Below are 12,984 nucleotides of genomic sequence, written 5' to 3'. Positions count from 1 at the left end.
ATTAGCAGCAGATGTAGAAAGAATTTGACTTTTTAGTGCTTTATTTTTCTCCACTTTTACTCTTGGAGATATTGGTGGATTAATGTTTATGTCATTTGCATTTAGACACACAATTTATACTCTCAAATTAGGAGGCTAACTTACATTCATACTCAATGAAGTTGAGCTCCTCCATAGGGAACTGAGGAGAGTTATAACCTAAATGACCTGAATATCTCATTCAGAGTAAACGGAGAGACTTGGCCTGTGGCTGACTTTTTCAGATGAACAGCCCATCACAGAGTTTATTTTTGTTGGCAGATACTTTCAGAACAAAACTGAGAAAACAAAAAGGCCCATTGCCCCAAGATCTGCTACAGACCAAGGGCTTGTGATCTTCACAGAGTTTTTTTGAAGACGCTGTCATGAAGTTCCTTTACAGGATGTCATGTTTGCTACATAGCACCCCGATTTTTTTGCAGAACATGAATCTAAGCAAGCTAAGGCTATGTTGAAATTAGACCTGCTCTGACCTCCAGAGGTCCCTTCTAACATAAATTATTTTCACAAGGAAACACCTGCAAGTTCCTTATATGTCAGTTCTTAAAAACAGAGGGATCAAAGAGACAAAAGAAGACTTTATATTCATATAAACCTGTGTTATAAGTAATAATGTTTCTTGCCAGTTTTAATTGATTATTCTTCTTGTGGTACAATAATGATAGCAATGTAAACAACGGGATTTCCTGTCGATTCCATGAGAACTGTCAAAACGTGATACATTCACCAATATTCCTTTTTTTTTCTGTTCTTCCTCCTTCTTTCACTCCATGTGTGGTCTTTCCAAGCCACATAGACTAAATAACAAATCTAGCCATTGTACATTTGGTACAATTTCTGTAAGGAAACAGCAACCAATGAAGAACAGCATTGGTCTTATGGTGCTTTGGTGTTGTAGCGCTTTAGTTATTTTGATGTAAACATGACAGTTATTCAAAACCAAGTTGCCCCTGACTGTCACCTCACCTAACTGAAAGTATTTGAGTGCAGACACCTACATCTGAGCTGGTCACCACGGGAATGAACTCTTAGCAGCAGATGGGAAGAAATCCCACTTTTGGGTTGCAATTACTCTGACCCATCTAAAAATCTCAAGTGCTAGGATACTGATATTCACAAAATGTCTCTATCATCTCACCTCTGAAGGGAGAATGATGCAGACCTATTAATACAGCTGTAGATGTCTACTTTTACGTAGATATCTGATCATAAGCTATACCATCATGAAACCCTGAGGTGTAGAAACCTCATGATTCTTCATTGTTTTGTAAATTCAGACACTGCCACACCAACCAGGCAAGCTACCTCCAAAGTTAAAATTGTCATACAGTTAAAGCAACAAATTATTAGTTTGAATCTATCAAATAACTTTTTGATGGTGTTAACTATAACAAAAGATTCCGTGACAAATGGAGGGCGTGCCCATTTAAGGCATTTCATGTCCATAAACCCAACTAATCTAAATTCAGATCATTTTTTCTCTTCAAGAAAGACTTAGATTGAGCTTGTGCCCAGCAACGAAGTGCTCTGTTTTATTATGTATGAACCTCGTCATTTCCCGAGCTGAGCAGCTCCAGAGAGGAGCCTTCAGCACCGGAGCGAGGGGAAACCCCGCGTCCAGGAGCCTCAGCTCCGAGCGGCGAGAGCCACCCAGGGAGCCTCGAGCCCTCGCCGGGCCTTGCCCAGGAGCCGGCAGCTCCGCTGAGACGGGCGGGGACTCGCAGGGGGCGGTGCCAGGAGGGACGGCCCCGCCCTGAGCGGGGAAAGCCCGCCCCAGGGGGCGTGGTAACAGCGCGTGGGGCGGCCGCCGGGGCAGACAGCGCTGGCGGGATGGGGAGCCCTCGCCTCAGGGCCAGGACCCATACTGGGAGCTCTGCTCTTGGCTGCCCCGGCGGTGGCAGCGTCGGCACCAGGCAGAGCCGATGAGAGGGGAGGCTGCAGCGCGGAGCTCGGGGTGCAGAAAGAGCCTGCACGGGTCTCGTGAGGCGAGGGTGCACAACGGGAAGGGCTGCGCTCGGTCCGCAGTGGTGGAGGTCCTCCTGCACTGGGGGCTGAGCTGCGGGGCGCTGTCAGTAGCTGAAAGGTGTCAGGGAAGCTGAGGGAGCTGGACTGCTTGCTCCGGGCCCAGACTGGGCAGGGGCCTCAAGCGTCCCTCATAGCGCACACAGTAAAGGAGGAGGGCAGTGATCCCGGGAGCTGGGAGCTAGTAACAAAAACAAAAAAGATACAGTCAAAAACAGGGGGCTTCCCTTAAAATCTGACATCCCCAACCCAGAACTGCTTCACAGTTCTGCAGGGGCTAACAAGGGAACGCACATGATGCCATGTCTTGGGTGACATGGTTTAGTGCAAGGTGTCCCTGCCCATGGCAGGGGGCTGGAACTAGATGATCTTAAGGTCCTTTCCAACCCTAACTATTCTATGAAACTATCAAAAAAAAAAAAAAAATAAAAAAGCTCCAGGTCCACTTGTTCTATGGGTATAAATATAATCTTTAATCTGCAAAACACACATGGTCCAGGATAGAATGCAACCGCCTTCTAGCATACCCTGAAGCATTTCAGAGAGAAGCATGTAGGCATGCCTCAGGTAGTTGGGTTGATACCTCCTCCCTCCAGCGTGGTAACTACTCGGGGGTGTCAACAGGACACAAACCAGGGTGAGCAGTAGGTGGGAATTGTCTTCTCTAGCTAAAAAAAAGAAAATTTGGTGTTTCAGTCTTCCTTCATCTCTCCTTATTCCTCTGTCCATGTTTTAGCAAGGCAAGGGTGCAGATATCAGGAAGGATTTTATCACATGAAAACAGCCATGGGCTCTTTTCCTGCTGACTCAGGTGCTTGCCAAGAGTGTTGGCCTTGGCAGTGGGCAGTGCCATGCCAGCAGATTGCTTGTTTCCCACTGCAGACCCCAGCATCATTTGGTGTCTGTCTTTGATGCAAAGTGTTGGTGCAGCACACCTGGCCTCTGCAGTCTTGTGCTGCAGCATGCATAAGGTGTTCTCCCTACTGTAAGCTCGGACTTTTGTATATGTATATATATGTGCATTGCTAGTCATGCTATACCCGTCCTTTGGAAGCTTCTCAATGGAAGAGGAGGAAGTACTTCTCTCTTCAAGCTTGGAAAGCCCAGGTGACATTGTCTCCCTGCCCTAATCAACTAAGCTGAGAAAGAGGATCTGATCTGGGTAGACATGGTGTGGGGAGGTAGGGGAAGATGGTGTAGGAGTAACTGAGGAGCAGAGGTTCTTGTTTCAAACATTACCTTATGAAGAGAATCATATTACAGCTCATGTTATCATACTTAGAGATACAGATTATTTAGGCTTACTAGCAGAACCATCAGAAAGATGCATTATAAAAACATATTATTTCCATAAACCTCACTTTTTTTCAAGCAGGCCCTCCAATGTTACCTACTTCTTATTTAATCAATAAAAATGCTGTGACAATTTTAGAGGAAAGAAGACTTGTTATCTGTAATAATATTATGTGAGGTTTGGTTTCTTTTTGTGTTCTTGTCTGTCAGGTTGCCTACCATTAAATAAAAAGGGGGATATTTAAAGAAAGGACCAGGCAGAACTGGTAGGTGAGGAGACACAGGAGGCAGCTGAAATAAGCAGGTTCAAAGCAGTTAAGAGTGTTGGTTCCCTAAGAGTTAGAACTGTCGCCAAGACTGGTTATGAGAAAAGAAAAAATGCTTTGAGAGAGGGGACAAGCTGCCTAGGCTGTGCTGTGGACAGGAGCACCCAGCAAGGTCAGAGCATGCTGCCCTTCTGAAACAGAGAGTAATCATCACAGCAAGCTGAGAGCCTGCCTGTGCCATGCACAGAGATTTAGGCTTCAGCTGAAGTATTACTGTCATATGTTTGATGAGGTTCTGCTGTGAACTGGGGTGGGGAACAGGCCCAAGTGTTTGTATTTCTGAGCAGTGTTTCTTCCCTTTTTCAGGATACATCTCTAAAGTCAGACCCATTCCCAGCTAAGGTTTTTAGTGGTGCCCCAGATACTGCTGAGGGAGAGGGGCCTGCCTAGGGAGCAAGGAGGTGAAGGAGGGCCCGAGGCTGCTCTGAAGGACATAGCACAAACAAACAGTGGGATGGGTGCTTTCCTTGTACATGTTTTGCACTTTGAGTGACTGTGTTTTGTTCTGGAGAAGGTCTGAACAGATGGAGGGGAGTCAGCCACTTTAGCATGGCTCCAGGCCCCAGCCCTGGCTGGACCTGCAAGCACCATCCCAGTTAATATACAAGGGGCTGTAACACAGGACCTGGGTGGAAACAGGGAAGCCGAGCTCCTAAAGCTAATAGCACAGCATGTGAGAGGAGACCTTAGTCCTCAGGGAGGAGCCAGCTCAGCCAGCAGCCAAGGAAGCAGGTGAAAGGCAGAATGAAGAGATTACTTGGCAATTAGTAGTAAATGCTTAATTTAACTGCTGTCATGCCCTAGTTTAGCTGTGTTTTCCTCCATTATTTCCACATCTTCTTTCTCTTTTCTCTCTTTACATTCGTCACTTACCACTTCCTGTTTTACTTGATTCTCTTCACCTGCCTTGTGCCTCTTCTTTAGCCTCTGCTGTCCTGCTCCCCCTTCTTGCTCCCACACAGCAGCTCCATGCACAAGGACTCTCTTTACCTTGTAACTCCTTCCAGCCTACAGCCTGCAAACCCTTTTGAACTTGTTTCTCACATAGCTTCCCATTTTAGCTCATACATGTTCTTCAGAGTTTCTTCAGGCTAGTGAGCTTTTGGACAACACAACAGAGGGAGAGCTCCCATACCACAACCCAAGCCCCTGACAGCAGTCCCACCTGAACTTCCTCTCCCCAGTGATTAGGGCTGTTGTCCCCTCAGAAGCGGTAGGCTTGGCAGCTGTAAGCCTGAGATGAAAAGATAATCATTCTTAGATTTTCCCAACTCCTAAAATTAAAATATGAGCTCTGCTTGAGGTATTTTCTGAGACAAATGTGTCAGCAGATACTTTTCTTGTTTTCCATAAATACACCAAATACAGAAACTATAATTTTCTGTTAAAACTACATTTACTCCAACAGAGATCTGAACAGCAGCAGCTTCAGGCACAGCCAAACTCCTCCTGGCAATCTGTGTACTAGGATAAGCTGAGCAAGTGTCTCACCCACACCTGACCCAACCACAGGTCGTGCTGGAGGCCTCCAGTGAACTGAAATTTGGAAGTGGTGATTCTGTTCTAAACCAGGGACTTCCAGTAGGTAGTGCATCTTCTCTTGTTGTGCAGCAGTCAGTGCCAAGCAGGGTGAATATCAGCTAAACATCCATGCTGGCAACAGTTCTGTTCTGTCTTGTCATAGCAAAACAAGTGAACTATCATTTGGGACTAATTGTGCGTTTCTTTTTGGGGTACAATATCACAATTAACATTTATCCTCTACACTTTGACAGCTTCTCCAAATGAAGTTTAGGATATTTTTCTCATCATGCATCATAATAATATTTACAGGGAAGGGCAGAGCTAAACAGTTTCCTGGAGAAGCTTGTTGTAAGCCAGGGTATTGTTCATAGCTATTGCATTTTTCAGGCACTGCCAGAAGTAGGGCTGAGATCTAGGGTTAGTTGGCCATTCCAGGACAGAACTTCTGCACAGCCTCTTCCTCAGCCGAACATACCTGGACTTCTGCAAAACCTTCTCAAGAAATATCAAGATAATGACATCTATTTTTTCATCTAGAAGCCGCTGGTGGGCCATGTAAAATGTTGTCTTGAAGTTGCCGCTTTTAATATACTTGTTGGTCAGTACAAATATGGTCTTTTTGCTCAGCTGAATGCTCTGGGAAAGGTTGTCAAAGACTGGCTGTCCTGGGAGCCAGTCCCTTCCTTCCAGGCATAAGTTGAACTGTCTGGCTCTTTCATCTTCCAGCCTTTCAACCAGTTCTTCCATCACCCATTCATTCACAGCTGGATCTTCATTGTCATAGGCAATAAAGGCATCATAGCAAGCATCTGGTGAAGGTAAATGGCGATAGCCCTTCCACTTGGCAGTGCAGTAATGATAACTATACCACACATCCCAGAAATAGAGATGGCTCATCACTGTGAACACCATAAAGCCTAGGACAGTTGAAGCTGACAGAGCATACAGGATCAAATATGAGGTGTCCAGCTCACAGGTATACAGATCCAAGAAAACCACGCTCTTTCCTTTATGTGCTCCTGGGCCAGCACAGGTCACATCTGTGGCCAGAAGAGGAATAGTCACATGAGTCTGATTGATCCACCAAACAAACCACACAGCATCACAGTTACACTTGAAAGGATTGCCATGCAACAGCAGCATCTTCAGGTTGTTAATGACATTTTCAGGGAAGCTAGATTTCTTAATTATTTGGATCTTGTTTGAGCTGAGGTCCAAGTATTTCAGTTTAAAGGCACCTCTGAGAAAATGTTTGCTCAGCCGTTGAATGTGATTGTTTCGGAGAATCAGGTTTTGGACTGTTGAAGAGCAATTGGACAGTTCTTGGGGAACAGTAGCCAGAAGGTTATTACTGAGGTCCAGAGTTTCTAGTTTTTTCAGATGGTGCAGGTTTTCCCATTTGAAACTCTTCATCTGGTTGTTAGTTAAGTTGAGGATTTTGAGTTCTGGAGGCATAGCTTCAAAAACACCATAAGGCAAAAAACTAAGAGAGTTGAAGGAAATATCCAGTTCTTCCAGGCCAGTCAGGTTCTTGAAGAATGACAAGTATCTAGCATTCCCATCCATCCATAAAACATCTAAACGATTTCCTCTGAATTCTAGGATTTGAAGAGACTGACTTTCCATTCCTGTGTTAGTAGAGGTAGAAATTTCATTCTCATTCATCATCAGCTTCTTCAGATGGGCCAAGTTTTTCATAAAACTAAGCATGTGAGTGACACCTTCTGCCAGAAAATAATGTTTGTTATTGCTTAGGTCTAGAATTTCTAGAAGTTTCAACTCCTTGAAAGCAGTTGAGTATAGCAAGTCAATCCTGTTGTTAGAAAAATCCAGGTATTTTAATCCAGGCAAGTAGGAGAATTCACTTCCATTTAAAGTCTGACTTATTGCATTACCTGACAAGTTGAGGCATCGGAGGTAACTAAGTCCCTGGAAGTCTAAGGGGTTAATAAAAAATACGTTGTTTCTGCTTAAATCCAGAGTTTCTCCATATTTCAGGCAGTCTTTTTTGACTGAAGATTCGTAGGAAGCAGCCTCTTTGTCTTTGGACCTGCAACTTCGCCCGTACTCATCATACTTGAAATAATGCATTTCCTCTAATACTTGCCTGTTGTATTGCTCTACTGAAATCCTAGGATTAGAGCAAAACCCATAAAAGTTGCTTTCACCTGAAGAAGGAGAAATTTTATTCACTGAGAGGTCTATGAGTTTAAGAGATGGGAATTTTTTGAACACACTCAGGTCAGCAACTTTAATAAAATTAGTCCCAAGATCCAAAACTGTTAGATTTCTAAGACTGAGCAATGGATCTAGATTTCCTTCTCTCAGTTCTTTGAAGACATAACCCCTGAGCCTCAGAGTTTCCAGGTTAGAGAGGGAAGAAAAATACTTAGACAAATTCAAGGTTGGAGAATACGTCTTCAGTTCAAAATTAAAGGACAGGTCAAGCTCTACAAGGCTGGGGATAAACTTCAGAAACTGAGCATCTCCAATCTCCTTTATGAGGAAATTTTGGGAGAGGTCAAGCTGTTTGAGATTCCTTAAGTTTTTAAACCAGCTACTGGGTATGCTCTGAATAGAGTTACTGTGAAGTCGCAAAGTTCTTAAATTTTTCAAGGAATAAAAGGCCTTTGAATGTATCTCAATTGTGCTCTTGGGGCAGGGAATACAAGGATATGGGGCATTATAGCAGCGTGGGCAGTTACCACTTAAATCAAGAATTTCTAGGTTGTGAAGGGTACTCAAGTCATGTTCTTGAATCACTTGAATCTTGTTATTGTAAATATATAATTCCTTTAATGTAGATGGCAAATTGGGAGGAATATGAGTTAAGTTGTTAGACTTCAGGGATAGTATTGTTAATTTTTTCAGCTCCAGAAAGGCTGTTTTTTCAATTTCAAATGAAACATTGCATGGATTACGGTAGTAACAGTTCTGTCCCAGATACAACACTTCTATGTTTCCTAGCTCTGACAAATTGGCTTTTTGGATAGAAAAGATATGGTTTGCTTCCAGGCTCAGCAGACTTAAAGTAGTAGGAAGACCCCAGGGTATTTCCCGCAGCTGGTTTGCATCCAAATACAATGACTTCAATCTGGTCAGGGCAGCAAAACTGCCATTCTCGATCTTCGGGTGTGTGGTGCACACATGGTCTTTGGGCCCCATTCTGACAGGCACACAGTTGCACCTGAAGTCAATCTCCACAAGGTTTACAAGATGGGCAAAGGATGCCGGATTGATATGGGGGATGTGGTTAATACTTAAGGTAAGGTTGGTAGCATTTGCAGGGATTCCTCTGGGGACTTCCAGGAGACGCCGATTGGTGCAGTCCACTGTCACAGTACCTTCGAAGGTATTAACATCACAGGGTAAACTTTTGGGAAACCAAGTTCCTGACAGCAGCATCGGAAATGGGAAGAGCAAGACAAACGGCAGCACGTTTGACATCTTTGCATGAGGTACCTTAAAATAAGGAAATAGGGAAGAATTAATTTAATGTGATGAGAGCATGTCATAGGACATTAGGTCAAGCAAGTGCTTGGTCAGACAAAATACACAGCTAGCCTGCGGTCCTGTCTCTCACACTGGCTAGAACTGGATGTATAGGGAGGATTATAAGTTTGGGGGAGGCATATGTTAGTATTTCCTCAAATGCTTTCTTTCTTATTACTGAGTATCAGAGTGTTAAGATAACTATCACTCTTTAAATAATGAATCGTAAAAAAAAAATTACTGAAAAAAATGACAAGGCAGGTGATTAAAGGCTATGTCTCTGTGAACTTTCTTCTTTAAAGGTGTTAAACATCCATCAGTTTTCCACTGTATAATAGCATAAACAAGCAAAATTAGGTTTTTGAAGCATGTGAAAATCATGTAAAACCATACTAACAGGTGTGTGCCTATTTCAAATTTCACATTATCATAGGGATTCTTCCTCTAATATGTAGTAGAATGGATAGATGGTCAACTTAAGCCAGTCAGTGGCTATACTTCTATATGGTTTAATACCCCTTTGCATTTTCACGGGCCAATAAGGACAGAGCTCCAAGAGGGCACTGTAGCAATGCAAATGTAAAAATGAAAGATTTTCATGGACTTAAGATTGATTATGTCCCATAAAAGAGTAATAAGCAGTAAACAAATAGAGGCAAAGTCCTACAGGCATTTAAAGAACCTTCCAAAATATGCCCTCTATCTGTCAAGTCTTTGTGGTCTTGCCTGTTTTATAGATTTCTGTCTTTAGGGGAAGAGCAATAAGCTTTTCACAACTTAATAGTTACTTCCTCAGTAACAGTCACTGTCAAAGCAACCCCATCCCTCTGGCCAGAGGCAGCCAGCCAGGCAAGCAGGCTTCCTGCCATGGCTTGTCTAGCACAGGCAAAGGGGCCATGACTATTTTTCTGTTGCACAGCCTTAACTGCCTGTGTCTGGTGCTGGTCAAGAGATTTAAAGACAAAAACCCCACAATAATGAACATCATGGTTTCTCCCTGGAAAACTCAGTGTAGAAGGCCTGGAAGATGCATGGTACACAGAGTGCTCTTAAACAACCAGTATTAGTTATGCTTGTAATAAGATTGACTAAATGTAAATACCCAGTTAAGCAGCTGAAAATCAGGTGATTAGGAAAAGCATTCAAGACACGTGTAAAAGTTTTTTTTTTCTATTTAGCTGGGACACAAAAATATATAAAGACCCTCTGAAACAGCATGTGAAAACCCTGGTGAGTTTTGTCTAAGACATGCCTTGCAAGTGACAGAGAGATTGAGGCTTCTGTTGCGTGCATTAGCTGAGGTTACTGTGCTAAATCTACCTATGTATCTGTGTATCTGGAGGTGTACTCTGGGGACTAGCAGGGCAGTAGATGGGTAGAGAACCCAGATCAAGTCTCACACAGCACCCCACTTCTGCTATCTGGATTTAACAGCCAAGGGGAGTCACCCTGGGGATTTGTTCAGTCAGCTTTTGAATTGCAGAAGGAAAAAAGTAAAAATCCACTGCAGACCTCAAATTCAGTGTAACCTACTACTGTGCTACACCACAGCCTTTCTTCTACCACAGTTTCCCATTGCCAGGAAGTGCTATGGTGGTTTCTTCTTTTCAGCTGATTTTCATGAAAAAAAAAAAGCAGTGTAGGTAAATGTCCCAGCTGGTAGCCATGACTATCATTCCAAGGAAAGCTGACCTGGAATAACCTGGCCATGACTGTAAATTCATATGTAATTGTTTTCAGCCCTCATGGACTCATTTGTTAAGAATGAAAATAACTCACCCAGACAGAGGTTACTGGGTAAGACAGTTCACCAGTGTCTTCAGTATGGTCTAATCAATCAAGTTTAGAGGATGATGAACTTTTCTGATTTCCTAGTATTGACAAGCACTTGGATGAATATGGTGAATAAGGATAATCAGAGTAAGTGGTGAGCCAATTTGGAGAAGGTAAAGCACATTCATTCCCTCCTGCCACCCTAGCTTTTTTTCTTGGAACTCTTTTTTTTTTTACCCGTATTATATGGGCAGGCATATGGGAGGGAGAAGGAAGGCCTCTACCATTGATATCAGTTAGAATGGAAAACTCATGGTCTTTCTTTGAACATTGCTGAAGAAAAATCTGAGTATGTTCTTGTAAATATTTTGCCTTTCTTCTTTTTCAAAGGACACACTATATAATGCATGTAAAAGACTTTATTAGATTGATGAAAACCAAAGAGTTCTTATCCTAACTGAATGGCCCTTGGTACCCCAGCTCTCGCTTACTTCCATCTCTTGCTTTACCAGACCAATGTACTCCAGGAGCCAAGGTCATTGGCCAAGGCAGGTGCCCATGGTGCACAGCAGAGAGGTGGCAAAGAAACCACGGAGATCTGCACTGCAGGGTATGTTGCTCTATCTCATGGATGCCATTTATTTTTATCCACCCATGCATGCCACAGCAGACCATGAAGTGCTGACCCTCACCAGCCACGAACACAGTACATGCAGCCATGAAAGAAGATACTGACAACTGCCACAGTTCAAACTCCAGCAGCCTATCTTCCTTTAAAAGAAGGAAGGAAAACATCTGCTGCTAACTGGGGGTCAAACTACAGATTTGCTGCTCTTGAGGAAAAGTTAATTAGCATTAACCTTTAAAGATCCTCTAAACCAAATTAAGACCCTCTGGCCAAGCACTAGAGTAGGAGCTGGACAACGTGAGATTGACACAAACTTTTTACATACTCATACTGGCCACTGCACTCAGGCATCTAATTTTAGGCACTTACCCAAGTTCCTCAATTCACTGACATCAAACTGGGCTGTACTGACATTCAAGAGAGAGCAGAAGAGATGCAAGGGAGGCCCTGCAGGCACTGCTCAGCTCTGAAGATGGAAGTCTACCCGACTGCACACCGAACAGAGACTAACACTGCAGGTTTAAGTGCCTAAAATTAACTGCAATGAATCTGGGCCTTAAATGTCTACATGAATATATTTGTGTGTTTCTTAAGAAGTCAAAAAAATGCCTTTTGAGATGTTCGGAATGCTCACATTTTCAGCTCTTACATATTGCAGTATTTTTAAGAACCTAAGTGTTGTTGCAGAGCCAGCCTATCTCCTACCATCTTTGTGCTTCATTTCTTTGTATAACTTTGTTTCCTGATACCTTTTTAATGCATTAGCTGTCTTAACTGTAAACTGCTAAATTCTGGTGCTGTGTCTATCTATCTGCATGTGTAACACTGTTACAGTACAAGAACAAATAAAAAAAGATTGTTTTAATTAGAAGAAACAAGAAACACTGACTTGTGCAATGTCTTTGCTAGTTTGAAAGCTCAGCTAGAGTATACACATGAACATTTGGCTTTGCAAGATGTAAACCAAGTACTAATTTGTTGATATTAACCAGCATATGCATGAACCCATACTGATTTAGGGTATTCAAATACAATACAGTTCGATGTTTCTGAAGTATTCTTTTTTTTTTTTCTGTAGGTGTTCCATATGTACTTTAAATGGTGACAGAGGAAAAAGCTAGAGAAAAAAGAGCACCTCAGAAGATACAGCAGTTAGAAAAGACATTATTATACTCATTCTGTAGCACAGCAGTACAATTAAATAGTAGCCATTTAGGCTCAAATAAATGCTTTCCTTTCCTCGCATTATGTATTGCAGCTTCTAGCTACAATAGTAAATTGGAATATTTAGAAAGCAGAAAAGCAGAATATGGTCTTGTTGGCTTTCCACAACAGTTCCAGTCAAAAAGGTTTAAAAGCAAATTTAAAATGAAAGTTTAACCTACCATTTTCTGTGTGCTTCAGATCTGGCAGATTTGTCACTGGAGGAGACTGTAAATCGAAGCAGGAAAAAAACAGCATAAAAGAGGTCCCCACTGGTTCAGCTCAGGTGCAGAGAAGAGTGTAAGGTGACATAACTCACTCAAGACAACAGCTCTAATCACTATCACTACTCTCCAGCTGGACTGCAACTTGAAAAAACAATTAAATGTGAAACAACTGCTGCAACCTACTTCCTCAAACATTTGTAGTTCAAATTAAAACAACAGTACTTCATTTACTCCTCCACGCCCCATAAAAATAACTGAGTACTTTTTTTTGTCATTTTCCTACAACTTCTCACATGACTCATGCATCCATGTGCGTTTTGGTCTCATGTTGCAATTTGCTCTCTTCTTTGCTACACTTGAACACGGTTTAAATTTCAAACTGTGTATTTTACCTAGCTACAGTGTTATACCATAAAGAACTATAATAAAATCTGCTCCAGAAAGATGAACATCCAAG

General features: G+C 42.6%; 1 protein-coding gene across 4 annotated transcripts; it reads right to left on the bottom strand.

Moving 5' to 3' along the window:
- Nucleotides 1–5,052: 5,052 nt before the first annotated feature.
- On the bottom strand, nt 5,053–12,784 carry LOC130604754 (toll-like receptor 7). Of its 4 annotated transcripts, none has more exons than XM_057419567.1 (3): nt 12,483–12,784; nt 9,213–9,259; nt 5,053–8,666 (listed from the first exon to the last, which is right to left on the bottom strand). In XM_057419567.1, the coding sequence occupies exon 3, from the start codon at nt 8,649–8,651 to the stop codon at nt 5,526–5,528; it is 3,126 nt and encodes a 1,041-aa protein (XP_057275550.1). In that variant the 5' UTR covers nt 8,652–8,666; nt 9,213–9,259; nt 12,483–12,784; the 3' UTR covers nt 5,053–5,525. The 4 variants fall into 4 exon arrangements, with proteins under 4 accessions (XP_057275550.1, XP_057275551.1, XP_057275549.1 ...); XM_057419568.1 differs by lacking the exon at nt 12,483–12,784 and adding an exon at nt 10,209–10,262; XM_057419566.1 differs by lacking the exon at nt 9,213–9,259.
- Nucleotides 12,785–12,984: the final 200 nt, after the last annotated feature.

Source organism: Pezoporus wallicus, unplaced genomic scaffold, assembly GCF_028554395.1.
Source record: "Pezoporus wallicus isolate ANWC-B61680 ecotype Strahan unplaced genomic scaffold, APGP_CSIRO_Pwel_v1 contig_5767, whole genome shotgun sequence".
NCBI lineage: Eukaryota > Metazoa > Chordata > Aves > Psittaciformes > Psittacidae > Pezoporus > Pezoporus wallicus.
This window is presented reverse-complemented; position numbering and strand designations above follow the sequence as displayed.

What these genes read in the sequence shown, in the direction of transcription:
- LOC130604754 (XM_057419569.1), bottom strand. Translation starts at nt 11,264, where the DNA reads ATGTTTTCCTTCCTTCTTTTAAAGGAAGATAGGCTGCTGGAGTTTGAA. An exon ending in GCATGGGTGGATAAAAATAA is followed by an intron (nt 8,663 to 11,107) that starts ATGGCATCCATG and finishes ATTTTAAGGTAC; the next exon opens with CTCATGCAAAGATGTCAAAC.